At 51.2% G+C, this 25963-nt stretch overlaps 2 protein-coding genes across 2 annotated transcripts in view; both read right to left on the bottom strand.

Moving 5' to 3' along the window:
• Positions 1 to 7054, bottom strand: part of LOC142282814 (uncharacterized) — a 43512-nt gene extending 36458 nt beyond the window's left edge. The window contains exons 1-2 of the mRNA XM_075333048.1: positions 6793 to 7054; positions 6566 to 6623 (exon numbers count right to left, since the gene is read on the bottom strand). Of these exons, the coding sequence (XP_075189163.1) occupies positions 6566 to 6623; positions 6793 to 6860 (126 nt within the window). The 5' untranslated portion in view covers positions 6861 to 7054. The remainder of the gene's footprint in view (positions 1 to 6565; positions 6624 to 6792) is intronic.
• A 1190-nt stretch (positions 7055 to 8244) lies between these two features.
• LOC142282818 (vacuolar ATPase assembly protein VMA22-like) overlaps positions 8245 to 25963 on the bottom strand; it is an 83606-nt gene continuing 65887 nt past the window's right edge. Inside the window, exons 2-6 of the mRNA XM_075333054.1 lie at positions 24733 to 24878; positions 24078 to 24181; positions 23634 to 23749; positions 9034 to 9189; positions 8245 to 8956 (exon numbers count right to left, since the gene is read on the bottom strand). Coding sequence (XP_075189169.1) covers positions 8844 to 8956; positions 9034 to 9189; positions 23634 to 23749; positions 24078 to 24181; positions 24733 to 24878 — 635 coding nt within the window. The 3' untranslated portion in view covers positions 8245 to 8843. The remainder of the gene's footprint in view (positions 8957 to 9033; positions 9190 to 23633; positions 23750 to 24077; positions 24182 to 24732; positions 24879 to 25963) is intronic.

Below are 25963 nucleotides of genomic sequence, written 5' to 3'. Positions count from 1 at the left end.
GGAGGCTGAGCCCGACCACCACTGAGCAAGACACAGAAGTACAAGGTGATCAGTCCTCAGAGACACAGCCGAGGTGAGGAGGCTGAGCCCGACCACCACTGAGCAAGACATAGAAGTACAAGGTGATCAGTGCTCAGAGACACAGCCGAGGTGAGGAGGCTGAGCCCGACCACCACTGAGCAAGACACAGAAGTACAAGGTGTTCAGTGCTCAGAGACACAGCCGAGGTGAGGAGGCTGAGCCCGACCACCACTGAGCAAGACACAGAAGTAAGTACAAGGCGTTCAGTGCTCAGAGACACAGCCGAGGTGAGGAGGCTGAGCCCGACCACCACTGAGCAAGACACAGAAGTACAAGGTGTTCAGTGCTCAGAGACACAGCCGAGGTGAGGAGGCTGAGCCCGACCACCACTGAGCAAGACACAGAAGTAAGTACAAGGCGTTCAGTGCTCAGAGACACAGCCGAGGTGAGGAGGCTGAGCCCGACCACCACTGAGCAAGACACAGAAGTAAAAGGTGTTCAGTGCTCAGAGACACAGCCGAGGTGAGGAGGCTGAGCCTGACCACCACTGAGCAAGACATAGAAGTACAAGGTGATCAGTGCTCAGAGACGCAGCCGAGGTGAGGAGGCTGAGCCCTACCACCACTGAGCAAGAAACAGAAGGACAAGGTGATCAGTGCTCACAGATATGGCCAAGGTAAGGAGGCTGAGCCCGACCACCACTGAGCAAGACACAGAAGTACAAGGTGATCAGTGCTCAGAGACACAGCCGAGGTGAGGAGGCTGAGCCCGACCACCACTGAGCAAGACACAGAAGTACAAGGTGTTCAGTGCTCAGAGACACAGCCGAGGTGAGGAGGCTGAGCCCGACCACCACTGAGCAAGACACAGAAGTAAGTACAAGGCGTTCAGTGCTCAGAGACACAGCCGAGGTGAGGAGGCTGAGCCCGACCACCACTGAGCAAGACACAGAAGTACAAGGTGATCAGTGCTCAGAGACACAGCCGAGGTGAGGAGGCTGAGCCCGACCACCACTGAGCAAGACACAGAAGGACAAGGTGATCAGTGCTCACAGATATGGCCAAGGTAAGGAGGCTGAGCCCGACCACCACTGAGCAAGACACAGAAGCACAAGGAGTTTAGTGCTGAGAGAGAAGGCCGGGGTGAGGAGACTGAACCCAACAACCACTGAGAGGCTTAGTAGCCCTGCTCAGCAGAGTATCACATAGGAGAGGCTTAGATACAAATCTCTGCAGAGAATCACATAGGAAAGGCTTAGATACAAAGCTCTGCAGAGTATGACATAGGAAAGGATTAGATACAAAGCTCTGCAGAGAGTATCACATAGGAAAGGATTAGATACAAAGCTCTGCAGAGTATCACATAGGAAAGGCTTAGATACAAAGCTCTGCAGAGAGTATCACATAGGAAAGGCTTAGATACAAAGCTCTGCAGAGTATCATATAGGAAAGGATTAGATACAAAGCTCTGCAGAGAGTATCACATAGGAAAGGATTAGATACAAAGCTCTGCAGAGTATCACATAGGAAAGGATTAGATACAAAGCTCTACAGAGTATCATATAGGAAAGGCTTAGATACAAAACTCTGCAGAGAGTATCACATAGGAAAGGCTTAGATACTAAGCTCTGCAGAGAGTATCACATAAGAAAGGCTTAGATACAAAGCTCTGCAGAGTATCATATAGGAAAGGATTAGATACAAAGCTCTGCAGAGAGTATCACAAAAGAAAGGCTTAGATACAAAACTCTGCAGAGAGTATCACATAGGAAAGGCTTAGATACAAATCTCTGCAGAGAGTATCACATAGGAAAGGCTTAGATACTAAGCTCTGCAGAGAGTATCACATAGGAAAGGCTTAGATACTAAGCTCTGCAGAGAGTATCACATAGGAAAGGCTTAGATACAAATCTCTGCAGAGAGTATCACATAGGAAAGGCTTAGATACAAAACTCTGCAGAGAGTATCACATAGGAAAGGCTTAGATACTAAGCTCTGCAGAGAGTATCACATAGGAAAGGCTTAGATACAAATCTCTGCAGAGAGTATCACATAGGAAAGGCTTAGATACAAAACTCTGCAGAGAGTATCACATAGGAAAGGCTTAGATACAAAGCTCTGCAGAGAGTATCACATAGGAGAGGCTTAGATACTAAGCTCTGCAGAGAGTATCACATAGGAAAGGCTTAGATACAAATCTCTGCAGAGAGTATCACATAGGAAAGGCTTAGATACAAAACTCTGCAGAGAGTATCACATAGGAAAGGCTTAGATACTAAGCTCTGCAGAGAGTATCACATAGGAAAGGCTTAGATACAAAGCTCTGCAGAGTATCATATAGGAAAGGCTTAGATACAAAGCTCTACAGGGAGTATCACATAGGAAAGGCTTAGATACAAAGCTCTGCAGAGTATCATATAGGAAAGGCTTAGATACAAAGCTCTGCAGAGAGTATCACATAGGAAAGGCTTAGATACAAAGCTCTGCAGAGTATCACATAGGAAAGGCTTAGATACTAAGCTCTGAAAAGTATCATATAGGAAAGGTTTAGATACAAAGCTCTGCAGAGTATCACATAGGAAAGGATTAGATACAAAGCTCTGCAGAGTATCACATAGGAAAGGATTAGATACAAAGCTCTGCAGAGTATCACATAGGAAAGGATTAGATACAAAGCTCTGCAGAGTATCATATAGGAAAGGTTTAGATACAAAGCTCTGCAGAGTATCACATAGGAAAGGATTAGATACAAAGCTCTGCAGAGTATCACATAGGAAAGGATTAGATGCAAAGCTCTGCAGAGTATCACATAGGAAAGGATTAGATACAAAGCTCTGCAGAGTATCACACAGGAAAGGCTTAGATGCAAAGCTCTGCAGAGTATCACATAGGAAAGGATTAGATACAAAGCTCTACAGAGTATCACATAGGAAAGGCTTAGATACAAAGCTCTGCAGAGTATCACATAGGAAAGGCTTAGATACATTAGATACAAAGCGATCACAGATCCATCTATTGCTTTGTTGCTAATAGGAAGACCAGGAAGCCATTATCCTCCAGAGCTGTCATATTACAGAGCTGCAGCCTCCCGGAGGCCGGAAATGCGAGGCGTTCAGTGCTCAGAGACACAGCCGAGGTGAGGAGGCTGAGCCCGACCACCACTGAGCAAGACACAGAAGTACAAGGTGATCAGTCCTCAGAGACACAGCCGAGGTGAGGAGGCTGAGCCCGACCACCACTGAGCAAGACATAGAAGTACAAGGCGTTCAGTGCTCAGAGACACAGCCGAGGTGAGGAGGCTGAGCCCGACCACCACTGAGCAATACACAGAAGTACAAGGTGATCAGTGCTCAGAGACACAGCCGAGGTGAGGAGGCTGAGCCCGACCACCACTGAGCAAGACATAGAAGTACAAGGTGATCAGTGCTCAGAGACATGGCCGAGGTGAGGAGGCTGAGCCCGACCACCACTGAGCAAGACACAGAAGTACAAGGCGTTCAGTGCTCAGAGACACAGCCGAGGTGAGGAGGCTGAGTCCAACCACCACTGAGCAAGACACAGAAGTACAAGGTGATCAGTGCTCAGAGACACGGCCGAGGTGAGGAGGCTGAGCCCGACCACCACTGAGCAAGACACAGAAGTACAAGGCGTTCAGTGCTCAGAGACACAGCCGAGGTGAGAAGGCTGAGCCTGACCACCACTGAGCAAGACACAGAAGTACAAGGTGATCAGTGCTCAGAGACATGGCCGAGGTGAGGAGGCTGAGCCCGACCACCACTGAGCAAGACACAGAAGTACAAGGCGTTCAGTGCTCAGAGACACAGCCGAGGTGAGGAGGCTGAGTCCAACCACCACTGAGCAAGACACAGAAGTACAAGGTGATCAGTGCTCAGAGACACGGCCGAGGTGAGGAGGCTGAGCCCGACCACCACTGAGCAAGACACAGAAGTACAAGGCGTTCAGTGCTCAGAGACACAGCCGAGGTGAGGAGACTGAGCCAGACCACCACTGAGCAAGACACAGAAGTACAAGGTGTTCAGTGCTCAGAGACACAGCCGAGGTGAGGAGGCTGAGCCCGACCACCACTGAGAAATACACAGAAGTACAAGGTGATCAGTGCTCAGAGACACAGCCGAGGTGAGGAGGCTGAGCCCGACCACCACTGAGCAAGACACAGAAGTACAAGGCGTTCAGTGCTCAGAGACACAGCCGAGGTGAGGAGACTGAGCCAGACCACCACTGAGCAAGACACAGAAGTACAAGGTGTTCAGTGCTCAGAGACACAGCCGAGGTGAGGAGGCTGAGCCCGACCACCACTGAGCAAGACACAGAAGTACAAGGTGTTCAGTGCTCAGAGACACAGCCGAGGTGAGGAGGCTGAGCCTGACCACCACTGAGCAATACACAGAAGTACAAGGAGTTTAGTGCTGAGAGAGAAGGCCGGGGTGAGGAGACTGACCCAACAACCACTGAGAGGCTTAGATCCCTGCTCAGCAGAGTATCACATATGAAAGGCTTAGATACAAAGCTCTGCAGAGAGTATCACAAAGGAAAGACTTAGATCCCCCCTGCTCAGCAGAGTATCACATAGGAGAGGCTTAGATCCCCGTGCTCAGCAGAGCATCACATAGGAGTGGCTTAGATCCCCCGCTCAGTAGAATATCACATAGGAGAGGCTTAGATCCTCGTGCTCAGCAGAGTATCACATAGCAGTAGCTTAGATCCCCGCTCCTTAGAGTATCACATAGGAGAGGCTTAGATTCCCCGCTCAGCAGATTATCACATAGGAGAGGCTTAGATCCCCCGCTCAGCAGAGTATCACATAGGAGAGGCTCAGATCCCCCTGCTCAGCAGAGTATCCCACAGGAGAGGCTTAGATCCCCCTGCTCAGCAGAGTATCACATAGGAGAGGCTTAGATCCCCCTGCTCAGCAGAGTATCACATAGGAGAGGCTTAGATCCCCCCGCTCAGCAGAGTATCACATAGGAGAGGCTTAGATCCCCGTGCTCAGCAGAGTATCGCATAGGAGAGGCTTAGATCCCCCGCTCAGCAGAGTATCACATAGGAGAGGCTTAGATTCCTGCTCAGCAGAGTATCACATAGGAGAGGCTTAGATCCCCCGCTCAGCAGAGTATCACATAGGAGAGGCTTAGATCCCCCGCTCAGCAGAGTATCACATAGGAGAGGCTTAGATCCCCCCGCACAGCAGAGTATCACATAGGAGAGGCTTAGATCCCCGCTCAGCAGAGTATCACATAGGAGAGGCTTAGATCCTCGTGCTCAGCAGAGTATCACATAGGAGAGGCTTAGATCCCCCCGCTCAGCAGAGTATCACATAGGAGAGGCTCAGATCCCCCCGCTCAGCAGAGTATCACATAGGAGAGGCTTAGATCCCCCCGCTCAGCAGAGTATCACATAGGAGAGGCTCAGATCCCCCCGCTCAGCAGAGTATCACATAGGAGAGGCTTAGATCCTCGTGCTCAGCAGAGTATCACATAGGAGAGGCTTAGATCCCCGCTCAGCAGAGTATCACATAGGAGAGGCTTAGATACTCGTGCTCAGCAGAGTATCACATAGGAGAGGCTTAGATCCCCCCCGCTCAGCAGAGTATCACATAGGAGAGGCTTAGATCCCCCCGCTCAGCAGAGTATCACATAGGAGAGGCTTAGATCCCCCCGCTCAGCAGAGTATCACATAGGAGAGGCTTAGATCCCCCGCTCAGCAGAGTATCACATAGGAGAGGCTTAGATCCCCCGCTCAGCAGAGTATCACATAGGAGAGGCTTAGATCCTCGTGCTCAGCAGAGTATCACATAGGAGAGGCTTAGATCCCGTGCTCAGCAGAGTATCACATAGGAGAGGCTTAGATCCCCCCGCTCAGCAGAGTATCACATAGGAGAGGCTTAGATCCCCCGCTCAGCAGAGTATCACATAGGAGAGGCTTAGATCCCCGCTCAGCAGAGTATCACATAGGAGAGGCTTAGATCCCCCCGCTCAGCAGAGTATCACATAGGAGAGGCTTAGATCCCCCGCTCAGCAGAGTATCACATAGGAGAGGCTTAGATCCTCGTGCTCAGCAGAGTATCACATAGGAGAGGCTTAGATCCCCCCGCTCAGCAGAGTATCACATAGGAGAGGCTTAGATCCCCCGCTCAGCAGAGTATCACATAGGAGAGGCTTAGATCCCCCCGCACAGCAGAGTATCACATAGGAGAGGCTTAGATCCCCCGCTCAGCAGAGTATCACATAGGAGAGGCTTAGATCCCCCGCTCAGCAGAGTATCACATAGGAGAGGCTTAGATCCCCCCGCACAGCAGAGTATCACATAGGAGAGGCTTAGATCCCCCGCTCAGCAGAGTATCACATAGGAGAGGCTTAGATCCCCCGCTCAGCAGAGTATCACATAGGAGAGGCTTAGATCCCCGCTCAGCAGAGTATCACATAGGAGAGGCTTAGATCCCCCCGCTCAGCAGAGTATCACATAGGAGAGGCTTAGCTCCCTGGCAGGGTGGTCATTACACTATCCGTGGGCCACAATGCACTTACCCCGGAGCTCTCGGACAGGGAGCCGGTGGTGTAGGAACGTTCCCTCTGCACAGGAGCCCTGTATGGGGAAGGAAGAGAATCACTGACAAACCTAACCCTGCACTGCAGCAATATGGCCGCCATAACCTGCGCAGACAGCCCGCGTCCTCCTCACAGAACCAGGACACGACGTCCGGGCTATAACCAGACATGAAACTACTCCATAGTAAGCCACGATCCCGTCCTACCAGGCGTCCCCTTCATCCACAGCTTCTGCTTTTCCGGTCAGGTCCATGGCCATTCCATTGGGTCCCATCAAGGATGGCGGAAGGGTCTGGTTGTCATGGTAATTGCTGCGCCATCGTCCGTTCTGCGCCTCCTGAATATCGTCCCGTGAAGCTACTGTAGTGACATTTCCGCCTGTGACCACGTCTTCCTGTCATAGGTGGCTGTCAGTGTGGTCGCGCTCTCACAACACTTCCCGTAGCTGCGCCGTCGCCCTAGGGCGTGTGGGCCGCCAGAAACTTCCTGTCTTCAGGCGACTGCAGTATATGAAGTTACACGGTACAGGACTACTCCCCCATCATCCCCACTACCCCCGTACAGTGACGCCGACGTGACCCCTCACACCGAGCCTAATAATGGCCCCCGGGAACATCGCAACGTAGGACATGTCCCCTTCACCGCAGCATTCGGGGACCGCAGCATCACGTGGAGGACTGTGGGACCCTCCAACCATAATATAATATAACCGACAGTATGCTGGAGATCTACTGCTCTCTGTTATCAGCCAACAGGCAGAGGGTTAATTTCTTAAAATCTCATAAAACACTAACGAAATGGAAGATTTTACATCCGGACTTAAAATCAGCCCCCGGGGGAAGAAACCCGCAGGCTTTGTGCAAAAAGAGTATTTTGGGGAGTTTTTGGAGAAAACTAAATGATGCCCGAGAAATCTCAAAAAAAAAAAAAAACCATAAAAAAACAAAAACAATAAAACCACTTTTCCTGGTCAGATGTTCTGTGTTTTTGAGCATTTTTCTTCCACTTTAGGATTTGAGTAACTGCCTCGGGGGTCAGCGCGGCACCGGGGCCTGAGGGGGTCAGCACGGCCTGAGGGGGTCAGCACGACCTGAGGGGGTCAGCATCAGCACGGCACCGCCGCCTCAGGGGTCAGCACAGCACTGCCGCCTCAGGGGTCAGCACGGTACCGCGGCCCTGGGGTCAGAAGGGCCCCGGGGCCCTGGGGATCAGCACGGCCTCAGGGGTCAGCACGGCACCACGGCCTCAGGGGTCAGCACGGCACCGCGGCCTCAGGGGTCAGCACGGCCCCGCGGGTCAGCACGGCCCCGCGGCCTCAGGGGTCAGCACGGCAGTCTTGCAGCGCTGGGGTCCTGGGTTCAAATCCCACCAAGAACAACACCTGCAATGAGTTTGCATGTTCTCCCCGTGTCTGCGGGGGTTTCCGATTTTCTCCCACACTCCAAAACCTACTGACCCCTCTCCGGTACTTTCTGTTGGACCCGGCCATTCGCACAGCGGAGGTACGAGTTCTCCCCATAGTGTCCAAATAATTCCGCCCCACTGTGGTTACTACCAATGCACCCAGCAGTATGTGATCGGATTTCCTAAACGCACTGAGCTCTGAACTTGCAGCCGGTCGTGACAACATAAGAAACAATATAGACATCGCGGGCGCTTCTTCATGTATGGACAGGTTTATGAGCATCTCCAATATATACACAGTTAGTGTAAAAGGAACAGACAAAAATATATATTAATCTCAGAGGTCATTGGTGGAGAAAAAAAAACAAAACAGTGGAGGTATCAGCACTTTAAAGGGATTGTCCACTACTAGAACACCCGCTTCTGATTCCACATTTTCCCCCAGGTAAAATGATAAAGCCTATACTCACCTCCGGTACCGGTGCCGTGGATCACGACTCACACGAGCCTCCCGCCCAATCAGCAACGGCTTCCTTCTCCCGCCTTTGGACCAAACGAACAATCAACAGGAAGTGAGTGCTACGGCTGTGCTCACTTCCTGTTGATGAACTCATTTGGTCCAAAGGCGGGGGACGGAAGTCGGAGCTGATTGAACGATGGCTAGTATGACGTCACAACTCCACGTGAGCCACGACACTGGTACGGGAGGTGAGTATAGGCTTTATTATTTTACCGGGGGGAAATGTGGAAGTATTCTAGTAGAGGACAACCCCTTTAACAAAAGTCTAATACCCCCTTACTGCTAGGATTTATTCTTGGTCCTATATCAACAGTTTAGAAAAATCGGAGCTCCTCAGCCGGACTGAACGTGTTCCCGTTTCTTCTGGGCAAGCAGCGCCCGATATTTCTTGCGGTTCTCGTCGATGCTGCTCTGCAGGGAGGCGACTTCGGCAGCCAGGAGGATCCCTGCAAGAAAGAAACCAGAGTGTGAACAGTGGCCAGGAACAGAGGTGGCACCACAGCCGCTCGGGACACTCACGCACCTTGCCGGAAGTTACTCTGCGCTTGCCGTAAACTTTGAGGGACCAAAACTCCGAACCAGCGCAGGGGGTCGTTAACCCCAGGAGATTTCGGCTTCTCACTTTCTTCTTTGGTACTGGGTTTCGGGACTTTGCTTTTATGACCCCGATGCCTCAGACCTAGTATAAAATAAAACATCCCGAATCATTGATCAATCTCAGATCCCGCACCCCTCCATTAAGGGTATTAGTGTAGCATGTGTCCACCTCTACCAAATGAAATAAAGTAAATAGTAAAAATACAACAGTCCCCGGTAAGCTGCTGCTGCCGATAATGCTGAACCTGCTGTAATTCGCTTTCTGAAAGCAGAAAACCCCGATGACGAGCAGATCTCGCTGCTTGATCCTCAGTCGCAGTTAGGCTATGTGCGCACGCTGCGTACAGTCACTGCAGAAATATCTGCAGCGATCTGAAGAGCACACGTTCCAATCGCTGCAGAAAATGTCCGTAGTGAAAAAAAAAAAAAAGCCGATTCCATGCGCTCTGCCTGCAGCTCCTCCCATAGACAGAGCAGGGGCTGCAGGAAAAGCGCACGGAAGAAGTGACATGTCACTTCTTAGAACGCGCGCTTCGGGCAGCAGCGGAAGCGCTGCACTCTAAAACGCCACGTGCGCACGGCCCCTGCACAATCTCCATAGACTGTGCAGGGGACGCAGGACGCATGCAGTTACGCTGCGCTACAAAGCGCAGCGTAACTGCATGTAATTACGCAACGTGCGCACATAGCCTTAAACTGCAGACACCTGGATCTGCCATTTTTTGTAGAGGAACTCAGTCAGTCGGAAAACGACTCACAATGACAACAGGGGTATTAGCGTAGCATGTATTTTTCCGACTGACTGAGGTCTTATGCATTTTTACAGTTTATTTACTTTGTTTGACAGAAATAAATCGACTGTCTGAGGTAATTTCTGGTCATTTTCCGATTGACTGAGGTCCTATGCATTTTTACTGTTTAGTTACTTTGTTTGTTTCATTTTGTAGAGGTGGACACATGCTACACTAATACGGTATTAGTGTAGCATGTGTCCACCTCTACAAAATGGTGTCCGACTAGGGTATTAGTGTAGCATGTGTCCACCCCTACTGTTACGGGGGGCTGTCTGATAATAACCGAAAGGAGTATCAGACAGTCAGGGTCCACCGTGCAAAGACTTTGCTGCAGACTATGGCAGAGTGCAATACCTCTGTTAACTCACAGAAGGATATAATAAGTAAGTAAAGCAATTCCTCCCTTACTTGGAGGGTGTGTGGAATGATCTCTGTTAACAATCACAGAGACAAAGGCAATGTGTGCGAAATGGCACCTACCTAGGTCCGCTCTTCTAGTGGTGCAAAAGAGACGAACAGCAGCGTAAGCCGCACAAAGCTCCTACCTGCGTTCGCTCCACTAGTGTGCGAGGACACGAACCACTAGATATGGCACCTGCCTAGGTCCGCTCTTCTAGTGGTGCAAAAGAGACGAACAGCAGCGTAAGCCGCACAAAGCTCCTACCTCTGTTCGCTCCCCTAGTGTGCGAGGATACGAACAACTGCCAGACGCAGTATAAGGAACGTTACCCTAGCGGCAACGTCCACCTACGAGTAGAATCACAAGGCCCAGCCAGACCATGTGCCTCAGGCACCTGCCTATGTCCGCTCCCCTAAGAGGTAAGGATACGGACAGCAGCCGAAGCTGTAAGGTATAAGAACGCTACCCTGCCGGTAGCGCTCACCTAGCATAGACAGAGGAATGCCTAGAGGAACGCGCACAGAGCGTCTACTCTCATGCATGAACCAAGAGGACTGAGCACCATGCGGCGTGTGTCAGGGTCTTATATAGACTCTGTGCCTCATCCAAGATGGAGGACACCAGAGCCAATCCGCTGCCAGAACGACAGGAGTGACGTCATGCTGGCCTATCACCGAGCAAGACGTCACAAGCACATGACCAGCGACCAATCGGCATAGAAGGTGTCAGAGACATGTGACCTCGTGTCAGCGATGATGTCACCCACACATGTGCAATGGCTCCAAGATTGGACTTAGTCTCCGGCGCTCGCACATGTGCAGTAGCAAGAAATCTGGACTTAGTCTCCAGCGCTCACACATGTGCAGTAGCACGAAATCTGGACTTAGTCTCCAGCGCTCGCACATGTGCAGTAGCAAGAAATCTGGACTTAGTCTCCAGCGCTCGCACATGTGCAGTAGCAAGAAATCTGGACATAGTCTCCAGTGCTCGCAGCAACCGTAACACCTACAAAATGGTGTCCGACTAGGGTATTAGTGTAGCATGTGTCCACCTCTACAAAATGGTGTCCGACTAGGGTATTAGTATAGCATGTGTCCACCTCTACAAAATGGTGTCCGACTAGGGTATTAGTGTAGCATGTCTCCACCTCTACAAAATGGTGTCCGACTAGGGTATTAGTATAGCATGTGTCCACCTCTACAAAATGGTGTCCGACTAGGGTATTAGTGTAGCATGTCTCCACCTCTACAAAATGGTGTCCGACTAGGGTATTAGTATAGCATGTCTCCACCTCTACAAAATGGTGTCCGACTAGGGTATTAGTGTAGCATGTGTCCACCTCTACAAAATGGTGTCCGACTAGGGTATTAATGTAGCATGTGTCCACCTCTACAAAATGGTGTCCGACTAGGGTATTAGTATAGCATGTGTCCACCTCTACAAAATGGTGTCCGACTAGGGTATTAATGTAGCATGTGTCCACCTCTACAAAATGGTGTCCGACTAGGGTTATTAGTGTAGCATGTGTCCTCTACAAAATGGTGTCCGATTAGGGTATTAGTGTAGCATGTGTCCACCTCTACAAAATGGTGTCCGACTAGGGTATTAGTGTAGCATGTGTCCACCTCTACAAAATGGTGTCCGACTAGGGTATTAGTATAGCATGTGTCCACCTCTACAAAATGGTGTCCGACTAGGGTATTAGTGTAGCATATGTCCTCCTCTACAAAATGGTGTCCGACTAGGGTATTAGTGTAGCATGTGTCCACCTCTACAAAATGGTGTCCGACTAGAGTATTAATGTAGCATGTGTCCACCTCTACAAAATGGTGTCCGACTAGGGTATTAGTGTAGCATGTGTCCACCTCTACAAAATGGTGTCCGACTAGAGTATTAATGTAGCATGTCTCCACCTCTACAAAATGGTGTCCGACTAGGGTATTAGTGTAGCATATGTCCTCCTCTACAAAATGGTGTCCGACTAGGGTATTAGTGTAGCATATGTCCTCCTCTACAAAATGGTGTCCGACTAGGGTATTAGTGTAGCATGTGTCCACCTCTACAAAATGGTGTCCGACTAGAGTATTAATGTAGCATGTGTCCACCTCTACAAAATGGTGTCCGACTAGGGTATTAGTGTAGCATGTGTCCACCTCTACAAAATGGTGTCCGACTAGGGTATTAATGTAGCATGTGTCCACCTCTACAAAATGGTGTCCGACTAGGGTATTAGTGTAGCATGTGTCCACCTCTACAAAATGGTGTCCGACTAGAGTATTAGTATAGCATGTCTCCACCTCTACAAAATGGTGTCCGACTAGGGTTATTAGTGTAGCATGTGTCCTCTACAAAATGGTGTCCGATTAGGGTATTAGTGTAGCATGTGTCCACCTCTACAAAATGGTGTCCGACTAGGGTATTAGTGTAGCATGTGTCCACCTCTACAAAATGGTGTCCGACTAGGGTATTAGTATAGCATGTGTCCACCTCTACAAAATGGTGTCCGACTAGGGTATTAGTATAGCATGTGTCCACCTCTACAAAATGGGTGTCCGACTAGGGTATTAGTATAGCATGTGTCCACCTCTACAAAATGGTGTCCGACTAGGGTATTAATGTAGCATGTGTCCACCTCTACAAAATGGGTGTCCGACTAGGGTATTAGTATAGCATGTGTCCACCTCTACAAAATGGTGTCCGACTAGGGTATTAATGTAGCATGTGTCCACCTCTACAAAATGGTGTCCGACTAGGGTTATTAGTGTAGCATGTGTCCACCTCTACAAAATGGTGTCCGACTAGGGTTATTAGTGTAGCATGTGTCCACCTCTACAAAATGGTGTCCGACTAGGGTATTAGTATAGCATGTGTCCACCTCTACAAAATGGTGTCCGACTAGGGTATTAGTGTAGCATGTGTCCACCTCTACAAAATGGTGTCCGACTAGGGTTATTAGTGTAGCATGTGTCCTCTACAAAATGGTGTCCGATTAGGGTATTAGTGTAGCATGTGTCCACCTCTACAAAATGGTGTCCGACTAGGGTATTAGTGTAGCATGTGTCCACCTCTACAAAATGGTGTCCGACTAGGGTATTAGTATAGCATGTGTCCACCTCTACAAAATGGTGTCCGACTAGGGTATTAGTGTAGCATGTGTCCTCCTCTACAAAATGGTGTCCGACTAGGGTATTAGTGTAGCATGTGTCCACCTCTACAAAATGGTGTCCGACTAGGGTATTAGTGTAGCATGTGTCCTCCTCTACAAAATGGTGTCCGATTAGGGTATTAGTGTAGCATGTGTCCACCTTTACAAAATGGTGTCCGATTAGGGTATTAGTGTAGCATGTGTCCTCCTCTACAAAATGGTGTCCGACTAGGGTATTAGTATAGCATGTGTCCTCCTCTACAAAATGGTGTCCGACTAGGGTATTAGTGTAGCATGTGTCCTCCTCTACAAAATGGTGTCCGATTAGGGTATTAGTGTAGCATGTGTCCACCTCTACAAAATGGTGTCCGACTAGGGTATTAGTGTAGCATGTGTCCACCTCTACAAAATGGTGTCCGACTAGGGTATTAGTATAGCATGTGTCCACCTCTACAAAATGGTGTCCGACTAGGGTATTAGTGTAGCATGTGTCCTCCTCTACAAAATGGTGTCCGACTAGGGTATTAGTGTAGCATGTGTCCACCTCTACAAAATGGTGTCCGACTAGGGTATTAGTGTAGCATGTGTCCTCCTCTACAAAATGGTGTCCGATTAGGGTATTAGTGTAGCATGTGTCCACCTCTACAAAATGGTGTCCGATTAGGGTATTAGTGTAGCATGTCTCCACCTCTACAAAATAGTGTCCGACTAGGGTATTAGTGTAGCATGTCTCCACCTCTACAAAATGGTGTCCGACTAGGGTATTAGTGTAGCATGTGTCCTCCTCTACAAAATGGTGTCCGACTAGGGTATTAGTATAGCATGTGTCCTCCTCTACAAAATGGTGTCCGATTAGGGTATTAGTGTAGCATGTGTCCACCTCTACAAAATGGTGTCCGACTAGGGTATTAGTGTAGCATGTGTCCACCTCTACAAAATGGTGTCCGACTAGGGTATTAGTGTAGCATGTCTCCACCTCTACAAAATGGTGTCCGACTAGGGTATTAGTGTAGCATGTCTCCACCTCTACAAAATGGTGTCCGACTAGGGTATTAGTGTAGCATGTGTCCACCTCTACAAAATGGTGTCCGACTAGGGTATTAGTGTAGCATGTGTCCACCTCTACAAAATGGTGTCCGACTAGGGTATTAGTGTAGCATGTGTCCACCTCTACAAAATGGTGTCCGACTAGGGTATTAGTGTAGCATGTGTCCTCCTCTACAAAATGGTGTCCGACTAGGGTATTAGTGTAGCATGTGTCCACCTCTACAAAATGGTGTCCGATTAGGGTATTAGTGTAGCATGTGTCCTCCTCTACAAAATGGTGTCCGATTAGGGTATTAGTATAGCATGTGTCCACCTCTACAAAATAGTGTCCGACTAGGGTATTAGTGTAGCATGTGTCCACCTCTACAAAATGGTGTCCGACTAGGTGTCACGAACCACCGGGGGGGTCACTCAGAAATCCCCCGCGCTGGCTACCAGTACGTCACAATCGGGGGGTAACCAGTGGGGGTCACCCCTCCTTTATACCTCCCGACCGACAGACAGAGCACGTGACGCGCTCTCTAGCGCCCCTCTTATAGTCAGGCCAATTATGGAATTGCCCGACAATAAGCAAGGAGGCCGCTATACTACTTATGCCGATTATTGAAGGGTCCCCGGTGAGAGTAGGGTATATATTCCCCCGACCTCCGCGGGCGGAATATATAAAACCTCCCCGAATCTCACTGGCCTCCCCACAATAATCCTTGGCACAACTCGCTGCCACCAACCGCTTCACGGTAACTATTAGCCGAACACACAGACGTGGGATTCAAGATCGAGATAACAGAACAGCCCAAGATTAATTATATAATTTAATCAGCCTAAAGCACACTAGAAACTACAATATATACAATAGGGAATCTACAGAATATACATATGTCAGAGTACAGTTACAATCAAAGCATGGGTTACAAACAGGCATACACAGTTCCAGCAGTTACCTTGTGCGTCTGGCCACAGGGGGGCGCCATAGACCAGGTTTCCAGGAACTCCCTCACAGGTCTTTCCCAACCAGGCCCCCGAGCAGAAGAACACTGGAAAATGGCCGAAGTAGGGTTATCAACCTGGGCAAATCCAGGTCCCCTCCTACCTTAGTGACCTCAGAGGGAGCACTGCTCCACCCCTGGCTGGAGTTATGGACAAAATCCACAACATGGAATATGGCCATAACTTGGCCTGGGAGCGTCGTAGGCGGACGCCGACGCTCTCATTGTGACAGCTATGAATTTAGCTACAGAATGAGAGGACTCATGACTTGTCTACTAGTTCCCCATTGGCTGATATCACGCCTGGGGTATTTCCCCAGGTCCTGCTCCCATAAAAAGGGTGTGCCAGCATCGTCCGCATGCGGAGACACCATTTTTATGGTTGCCATATTTATCGGAAATATGGCTTGCGAGATATGAACCATTTTTTACTGGAGTCATTCTGTCTGGATACTTCCAAGCTTGCTAATTAGATAGCAGCCCCTACCACAGGGTCACGGCAGGGAGTCATCCTGTGTCCATTGTTCCCACATCACCTAATCTCCATATCACAGGAGATGGCCATGGGATGTGTTGCTGGGATGTGACACCTTCACAGATGCTGGACATCTGAGAACAAGAAGGAAGGGGGCACTGCCATGGAGTGATGAGAGCGATTATGACTGGAAGTCATAATTCATCTGCATATCCCAGGGTTTGCCTCACACCTCCCCCCTTTTGAGGGCGCTAGGGGGCAGCACACTCCGGTGTTCCCCCGTGCGCCCGTCCGCGACCTCTCCTTGTCGGGACAGCCCGTCTGCGTTACCGTGGTCCCGGCCCCTTTTGTGGCGAATGGTGAAGTTGTATTGCTGGAGCGCAAGGCTCCATCGCAACAATCGCCCATTCGTCCCAGAGACAGTGTGTAACCAGCTGAGGGGATTGTGGTCCGTCTCCACGATGAAGTGGCGCCCGTATAGATAGGGTTGCAGACGCTGCAGGGCCCACACTATGGCCAGGCACTCCTTTTCCATCGTGGAATAGGCCACTTCCCGTGGTAACAGCTTCCTGCTCAGGTACAAGACTGGGTGCTCTTGGCTCGCAGAGTCCACCTGGCTGAGCACCGCACCGAGGCCGAAGTCACTGGCGTCGGTCTGTACTACAAACGGCCGCGTGAAGTCGGCTGCCTGTAGCACGGGCGGGCTGGACAGGGCGTCCTTTAGGGCCCGGAAGGCTGTCTCGCAGTCCATTGTCCAATCGACTGCAGAGGGCAGCTTCTTCTTGGTGAGGTCCGTCAAGGGCTTTGCCAGGCTACTATAGCATGGAACAAACCTCCTATAGTACCCAGCGGTCCCCAAGAAGGACATCACCTGCTTCTTGGTCCTGGGGGTGGGCCAGGACGCGATGGCCTCCACTTTCTCAGGCTCGGGCTTCAGTGTTCTCCCGCCTACCCGGGGACCGAGGTACTGGACCTCGCTCATGGCCAGCTGACACTTTCCCGGCTTGATGGTCAAACCTGCCTGGTGGATCCGCCTGAGCACCTGTGCTAGATGCTCTAGGTGGTCCTCCCAGGTGGGACTGAAGACGGCAATGTCATCCAGGTACGCGGCCGCGTACCCTTCAAGTCCCTTGAGCAGGGTGTTGACCATCCGCTGGAAAGTGGCAGGGGCATTCCTCATCCCGAATGGCATCACCGTGGACTCGTACAGTCCAAATGGGGTAATAAAGGCAGAGCGTTCCCTGGCTTTGCGAGTCAGGGGGATCTGCCAATATCCCCGGCTCAGGTCCATGATGGTCAGGTACTGAGCCCCGGCCAACTGATCGAGCAGGTCATCGATGCGTGGCATTGGGTACGCATCGGCGACTGTGACAGCATTGAGCCCCCTGTAGTCCACGCAGAACCGAGTGGTTCGGTCCTTCTTAGGGACGAGGACTACAGGCGAGGCCCAAGCGCTGTTGGATGCCTGGATCACCCCCAGCTTCAGCATCTCGTCAATCTCCAGGCGCATGTGTTGCTGCACCTCCAGGGAGACCCGATATGCTGAACGCCGGATCGGGGGATGATCCCCAGTGTCCACGTGATGGACAGCCAAGTCAGTCCTTCCGGGCTGGTTGGTAAACAACCCCCGGAAGGGGTGTAGGGTGGCCCACAGCTGGGACCGTTGGTCCTCCAAGAGCTGGTGGCCAACCTCCACATCCTCAATGGATCCGCCTGCCCTAACCTGGGCTAGCATATCCAAGAGGGTTTCCGCTTCTCCCTCCTCGGGCAGGTTGCACACGGGGAGCGCACATGCCTCCCGCTCATGATGTGCCTTCATCATGTTCACATGGAAGGGCTTCCGCCTTCCACGGGCAGGGTCCAGGGTGACCAGGTACGTCACAGGGTTGAGCTGCTGGTACACGAGGTATGGGCCTTCCCAGGCTGCCTGAAGCTTGTCCTGTGGTACGGGGACCAGTACCCACACCTTTTGACCCACTTGGTAGGCCCTCTCACAAGCGTTCTGGTCGTACCAACGCTTCTGATCGGCCTGGGCTTGAGCCATATTGTCGTGTACCAGTTGCGTCAAGGCCTGCATTTTGTCCCGGAAGCGCATGACATACTCGATAACCGACACTCCAGGGGTGGCCAAATCCCCTTCCCAAGCCTCTTTCACCAGAGCCAGGGGGCCCCGCACACGTCGCCCGTACAGGAGCTCAAACGGTGAGAATCCTGTTGAGGCCTGTGGAACCTCCCGGTAAGCAAATAACAGGTGTGGGAGATACCGCTCCCAGTCACGCCCATGGGAGTCGACCAACATCTTAAGCATCTGCTTTAAGGTGCCATTAAACCGCTCGCACAGGCCATTAGTCTGTGGATGGTACGGGCTGGCCACCAGATGTCGCACCTGGACTTGCTTACAAAGGGCCTCCATCAGCTGGGACATGAATTGGGTCCCCCGGTCAGTGAGCATTTCCTGGGGAAAACCCACTCGGGAGAAAATCTCCAGCAATGCGGTGGCCACCTTGTCAGCCCGAATGGACGACAAGGCCACTGCTTCTGGGTACCGGGTGGCATAGTCCACTACCGTCAGTATGAAGCGTTTCCCGGAGCTGCTGGGGATGGCCAGCGGGCCGACCAGATCCACAGCTACCCTCCTGAAAGGCTCATCGATGATTGGCAGAGATACTAGTGGGGCTTTGGGGTGTGGCCCCGCCTTCCCCACTCTCTGACAGGTTTCACACGAACGGCAGTAGGCAGCCACATCGGCCCCCATTTTTGGCCAGTAGAAATGCTGGTTTAACCTGGCCTTGGTCTTAGCGATCCCTAGGTGTCCGGCCATCGGAATCTCATGTGCGATCCGCAACAACTCCGTCCGGAACGGATAGGGTACCACCAACTGTCGGTCCCTGGGCCACGCCTCCGGTGAACCCTGCTGGACCGTGGCCCGGTACAGCCGTCCTTGGTCCCAGACCACTCGCTCCGGGTCCGAGTCCGAGGGAGGCTGTGCCGCCTGCTCCTTAAGAGCTTTCAGGCTGTCGTCAGCTTCTAACGCTGCCTGAAACCCCTGACTAGATGTGGCCAGAATCGACGAGACTGTCACATCTTCAGTCAGTACCCCGGGACCTGTGTCCTGGCCTCCACCTGACTCGGCTGCCACTTGGTCAGAAGGGGAAGAGCTATCGGACCTCCGGGAGGCCCCTTGGCTTCCAGCACTCCCACTGCGGGTGACAGCGGCCACAGCCGCTGCGACCGTGGGTCGTGCCTGCTCCTCCTCCGTTCCTGACCAAGTCGCCGGTTCAGGCAGACCTACCTGGCTTCCTGACACCCCGGTTGTGGGGGAACCATGCACCGAGATCTTACCTGGGAGCACTTCCGCTCCTGGACCGGCCCCAATCTCACCTGCCTGTTCCCCTCCTGCAGCAACAGAACCCCGCTGTGAAATCTCTGGGGACCCCACATTTGCTGTGGTAGCCCCCACCCCACACACTGGTCCTCCCCCTGCAGCACCCTGCTCTCTGCTTATCCCTGCAGAGGGCAACAGATCCCAGCTCACTGGCTGGTTACTTGTAGAGGCATTGTCACACCTTTCTCTGACCCCCTCCCCTGTCACAGCTGCAGCTGAGTGTGTGTCTATGGTGTCTATGCAAGCAGAAATATCAGAGTTCACTCCCTCCTCCCTTACATCATTCATAGATAACACATTAACATTGTTAGGAGTCATGTCAGTACGGGCTGAAGGTTCAGCCCTTGGGGGGGGCCCAAACTGGGAGGTTATCTGCCCCAAATCTGTCCCAAGTAGCACGTTTGCAGGGATCCGATCAGTTACCCCCACCTCCCTCACCCCTCGCCGTGCGCCCCAGTCCACATAAATGTCAGCAACAGGCAGCGCCGGGTCAATGCCTCCAATCCCGGAGACAGCGAGGGTTTTTCCAGGGATCAAGTCTTGGGGGGACACCATCCCAGGCCGCACCAGAGTCACCTCCGAGGCGCTGTCTCGCAATCCTATGGTCACAGACCGGCCGACGGTGACAGGTTGGAAGCTGTCCAGGGACCTACCACCACCCCCACCCACACAATACACCTTGGGCGGCCCTTGGGACGGGGACGGAGCCGGGGCCTTGGGACGCTGAGGGCACATGGCCTTGAAGTGTCAAGGTAGGTTGCACTGGTGGCACCGTCTTGGTTCTGCCACGGGCCTGGAGAGGGGAGTTGAGGGGGACACCCCCTGCAGTCTAGGGGCAGGTGGGGCAGTCGTAGAATTCATCTTACCCCCTCTCCAGGTGCTGCTGGTGGCTGCTCTCCTGGCCTCAGGAGCCCGATTGTTGGTGTAGTCATCGGCCAGGGCAGCTGTAGCCGTGGACCCCTTTGGCTTCTGGTCTCGGATGAACTGGCGGAGATCCTCAGGGCAGTTCCACAAGAGTTGCTCCGTGATGAACAAGTCCAGGATCTCCGGTCCGGTGGAAAGCTGCAGGCCTTGGGTCCAGTGGTCGGCAGCTCGGGCAAGTGCCCGCCGGTGGTCAGCCCAGGAGTCCTTTGGTCCCTTTTGCAGGGTCCGGAACTTCTTGCGGTAGGACTCCGGAGTGAGGTTGTACTGTTGGATCAGGGCCCGCTTGATGGTGTCGTAGCCCTGATCTGCCTCAGCAGGCAAGTCCCCAAGGATATCCAGGGCCTTACCGCTTAGACGGGGGGTCAGGTATTTGGCCCACTGATCCTTGTCCAGATGGTGCTGCAAGCAAGTCCGTTCAAAAGCAGTCAAGAAAGAGTCCAAGTCTCCATCCTTCTCCAGCACTGGGAAGTCCTCAACACGGACCTTTGGAAGTTTGGTGTTTTGAAGGTCACATGTGGCTGATGAGGGCCGGAGCTGAGCTAGCTGCAGCTGGTAGTCACGCTCTGCCTGTTGCTGTCGCTCCGCAGCCTCACGCTCTGCCTGGCGCTCTTCACGTGCTGCTTGCCGCTCCGCAGCCTCAGCGTCACGCGCTGCCTGTCGCTCACGCTCGGCCATGAGTATCTCGTAGGTATCCCGGTCTCCAGCCATAAGCCTGGCCAAGGCAGCTTGAAGGAGGGCCTCTGCACCTCTCAGGCCGGAGGGATTGGCAAGTGGTGATCTGCGGCACGCTGCAGAGCCAGGTGATTCACTGTCCATTTCAGAGCGGAGGACTGGCATCTGGCTCGTTGAGGACCCTTGGGCGAGCTCCTCCTCATCTTGTCCAGCAGTGCCAGGTTGTGCAATGTCCTCTGCAGAGCTGTTTTCTGGCGTCGGGCTCTTGGAGGGCTCGTGGACAACCTCCTCATCGTCTCTGGCCTGAGCATCGGCCATTCCTTTGGCTTTGCTCCTGGTGCCATCAGCCATTCTTGCAGACTTTTGGTCACTGACACAGAACTGACACCTGATGCACCCACACACCTTACAGTATCTGCACTCTGACACTCTAGTGTTGGTCTGGTCTGAAGACCCCAGCAGCCACAGCTGCTGCAGGCAGTCTTTAGTGTCTGGGAGTATGGGTCTCACACTCACACACACTATTATCTCGATCCCACCGCTTGCCACCAATATGTCACGAACCACCGGGGGGGTCACTCAGAAATCCCCCGCGCTGGCTACCAGTACGTCACAATCGGGGGGTAACAAGTGGGGGTCACCCCTCCTTTATACCTCCCGACCGACAGACAGAGCACGTGACGCGCTCTCTAGCGCCCCTCTTATAGTCAGGCCAATTATGGAATTGCCCGACAATAAGCAAGGAGGCCGCTATACTACTTATGCCGATTATTGAAGGGTCCCCGGTGAGAGTAGGGTATATATTCCCCCGACCTCCGCGGGCGGAATATATAAAACCTCCCCGAATCTCACTGGCCTCCCCACAATAATCCTTGGCACAACTCGCTGCCACCAACCGCTTCACGGTAACTATTAGCCGAACACACAGACGTGGGATTCAAGATCGAGATAACAGAACAGCCCAAGATTAATTATATAATTTAATCAGCCTAAAGCACACTAGAAACTACAATATATACAATAGGGAATCTACAGAATATACATATGTCAGAGTACAGTTACAATCAAAGCATGGGTTACAAACAGGCATACACAGTTCCAGCAGTTAACTTGTGCGTCTGGCCACAGGGGGGCGCCATAGACCAGGTTTCCAGGAACTCCCTCACAGGTCTTTCCCAACCAGGCCCCCGAGCAGAAGAACACTGGAAAATGGCCGAAGTAGGGTTATCAACCTGGGCAAATCCAGGTCCCCTCCTACCTTAGTGACCTCAGAGGGAGCACTGCTCCACCCCTGGCTGGAGTTATGGACAAAATCCACAACATGGAATATGGCCATAACTTGGCCTGGGAGCGTCGTAGGCGGACGCCGACGCTCTCATTGTGACAGCTATGAATTTAGCTACAGAACGAGAGGACTCATGACTTGTCTACTAGTTCCCCATTGGCTGATATCACGCCTGGGGTATTTCCCCAGGTCCTGCTCCCATAAAAAGGGTGTGCCAGCATCGTCCGCATGCGGAGACACCATTTTTATGGTTGCCATATTTATCGGAAATATGGCTTGCGAGATATGAACCATTTTTTACTGGAGTCGTTCTGTCTGGATACTTCCAAGCTTGCTAATTACTGTAAAATAAATCAATAGCGCAATCTAAGAGCACCTGATGTATTTGTGTTAGATTAGTGTAGTTAGAAGCTGCTCACCTGCTTTAGTTGTGCGCCCTCGCACAACCTCGGTGATGAGCGTGTAATTCCTCTGGTTTTGAGGGGCTGTGGTAACTGGTGTTATCTGATCCTTTTGGCTGGATGGAGCTGGAGGCTTAACGCTGATGGCTCCTGGTTCACCGACTCCTTTGATCCTGGAGCTTTCAGGTCGGCTCTCCGTCCTCCCGCTGGATTAATCAAAGTGAACTGATAGATTCTGTGATCCTCAGCAGCTCTTTGCCGGATTCCCCTTCAGGAGTAGGCAATGTAGATAATGGTGATGAAACCGGTCTTTGAGCGCTAATGATGGATCAGATTCTAAATGTTCTTTTGAAGATTAGGCTTTATTGTTAAAAAGATAAAGCTCTTGTTATCACTTCACGGTGAAGTGATAACAAGAGCTTTATCTTTTTAACAATAAAGCCTAATCTTCAAAAGAACATTTAGAATCTGATCCATCATTAGCGCTCAAAGACCGGTTTCATCACCATTATCTACAAAGCTTGCTAATTAGATAGCAGCCCCTACCACAGGGTCACGGCAGGGAGTCATCCTGTGTCCATTGTTCCCACATCACCTAATCTCCATATCACAGGAGATGGCCATGGGATGTGTTGCTGGGATGTGACACCTTCACAGATGCTGGACATCTGAGAACAAGAAGGGAGGGGGCACTGCCATGGAGTGATGAGAGCGATTATGACTGGAAGTCATAATTCATCTTCATATCCCAGGGTTTGCCTCACACTAGGGTATTAGTATAGCATGTGTCCACCTCTACAAAATGGCGTCCGACTAGGGTATTAGTGTAGCATGTGTCCACCTCTACAAAATGGTGTCCGACTAGGGTATTCGTGTAGCATTTTGTAGAGGTGGACACATGCTACACTAATACCTCCATTGTGTGTGACCCCCCACTCCTCCTACCCAGGAGCAAACTCCTAGAGGTCACTGCAGCCCCCTAAGATGGGTCCTCCTCCACATATGGACTCACCGTGATCTGCGGCCCCAATATCCTCCACCTCCGGGAGCTTCCGCTCCGTCACTTTGTCCTGCGTCTCCGGCTGAACGCGTTCTGCAGTGAATGTGGTCACCCCATCGTCCGCAGCACTGCACAGACAGGAGAAAGATGGCGGAATGACTGCGGCTGTGTATGATTGTCAGGACATGCTGGGAGCTGTAGTCACACAATGGTTGATGATACAGACGTCCGAGGCTGCGGTGCTACAGGTGAGGAGCAATGCTATATGGCCATAGTTATCCCTACACACAGGTGCAGGACGCTGCGGACCCCGCAGACCACCCGCTTCATCAGCTTCATGAACCAGTGTCAGTGTGACCGCATGATTTCATGGTGGGATATTTCTGCTGTGACCATACAGAGCAGAAAATACAGAAAAATAAAGGATATATGGAAGAAATAAAATACCGCCCTCACCTGTCCTGGACAAACGAGGAAGGCGTCATCTCTGGCGTATACTGCAGCGAGGACACGGACTTGTTCCCCATAGAATACCGCGACTGAGAAAGGCAGAGCCATCCCTGAGAACGACACATATAATACCGATTATATCTGTAATAATACCGCCAGATATACACATAATACCGTCACACACAGATATGTATAATACTACCACATATACACATAACACAGCCAGACACTGAGATATGATACAACCAGACAGTGAGATGTTATATATAATACTTCTAGATATACACATAATACCGCCAGACACTGAGATATCATGTATAATACCGCCACATATACACATACCACCACACACTGAGATATCATGTATAATACCGCCAGATATACACATAATACCACCAGACACTGTGATATCATGTATAATACCGCCAGATATACACATACCACCAAACACTGAGATATCATGTATAATACCGCCAGATATACACATAATGCCACCAGACACTGAGATATCATGTATAATACCGCCAGACACTGAGATATAACGCATAATACCGCCAGACACTGAGATATCATGTATAATACCGTCAGACACTGGGAAATGAGCTATAAGACCACCAGTGTAGCTGTATATCCGTGTATGAGACGAGCGCTCATCACTCACCTGCTCTATGACACCGTTCAGACATTGTCTCTTCTCCTTCAGATCTTCCAGGTCGTCCATCACTCTCAGGAGCAGCCGATCCAGACGCTGATTCACGTCCTCCAGAGTCTCATCCACAGAAGGCGCCATGTTTGTGGTGGAGGAACCTGAGAAGAAGCGTGAAAACTGATGTACAAATACATGTATCAGCTGTGTATCTAATCCTCTCCTGTGTGACACTGTCTGCTGAGCTGTGTATCTAATCCTCTCCTGTGTGATACTGTCTGCTGAGCAGTGTATCTAATCCTCTCCTGTGTGATACTGTCTGCTGAGCAGTGTATCTAATCCTCTCCTGTGTGATACTGTCTGCTGAGCTGTGTATCTAATCCTCTCCTGTGTGATACTGTCTGCTCAGCTGTGTATCTAATCCTCTCCTGTGTGATACTGTCTGCTGAGCAGTGTATCTAATCCTATCCTGTGTGATGCTGCCTGCTGAGCAGTGTATCTAATCCTCTCCTGTGCTATGCTGCCTGCTGAGCATCTAATCCTCTCCTGTGTGATACTGTCTGCTGAGCTGTGTATCTAATCCTCTCCTGTGTGATACTGTCTGCTGAGCTGTGTATTTAATCCTCTCCTGTGTGATACTGTCTGCTGAGCTGTGTATCTAATCCTCTCCTGTGTGATACTGTCTGCTGAGCAGTGTATCTAATCCTCTCCTGTGTGATACTTTCTGCTGAGCAGTGTATCTAATCCTCTCCTGTGTGATACTGTCTGCTGAGCAGTGTATCTAATCCTCTCCTGTGTGATACTGTCTGCTGAGCAGTGTATCTAATCCTCTCCTGTGTGATACTGTCTGCTGAGCTGTGTATCTAATCCTCTCCTGTGTGATACTGTCTGCTGAGCCGTGTATCTAATCCTCTCCTGTGTGATACTGTCTGCTGAGCCGTGTATCTAATCCTATCCTGTGTGATACTGTCTGCTGAGCTGTGTATTTAATCCTGTCCTGTGTGATACTGTCTGCTGAGCAGTGTATCTAATCCTCTCCTGTGTGATACTGTCTGCTGAGCAGTGTATCTAATCCTCTCCTGTGTGATACTGTCTGCTGAGCAGTGTATCTAATCCTCTCCTGTGTGATACTGTCTGCTGAGCAGTGTATCTAATCCTCTCCTGTGTGATACTGTCTGCTGAGCAGTGTATCTAATCCTCTCCTGTGTGATACTGTCTGCTGAGCAGTGTATCTAATCCTCTCATG

The sequence above is a fragment of the Anomaloglossus baeobatrachus genome, unplaced genomic scaffold (genome assembly GCF_048569485.1).
Source record: "Anomaloglossus baeobatrachus isolate aAnoBae1 unplaced genomic scaffold, aAnoBae1.hap1 Scaffold_522, whole genome shotgun sequence".
Classification (NCBI taxonomy): domain Eukaryota; kingdom Metazoa; phylum Chordata; class Amphibia; order Anura; family Aromobatidae; genus Anomaloglossus; species Anomaloglossus baeobatrachus.
The sequence above is the reverse complement of the archived record's forward strand: the minus strand, read 5'-3'. Positions and strand labels throughout refer to the sequence as shown.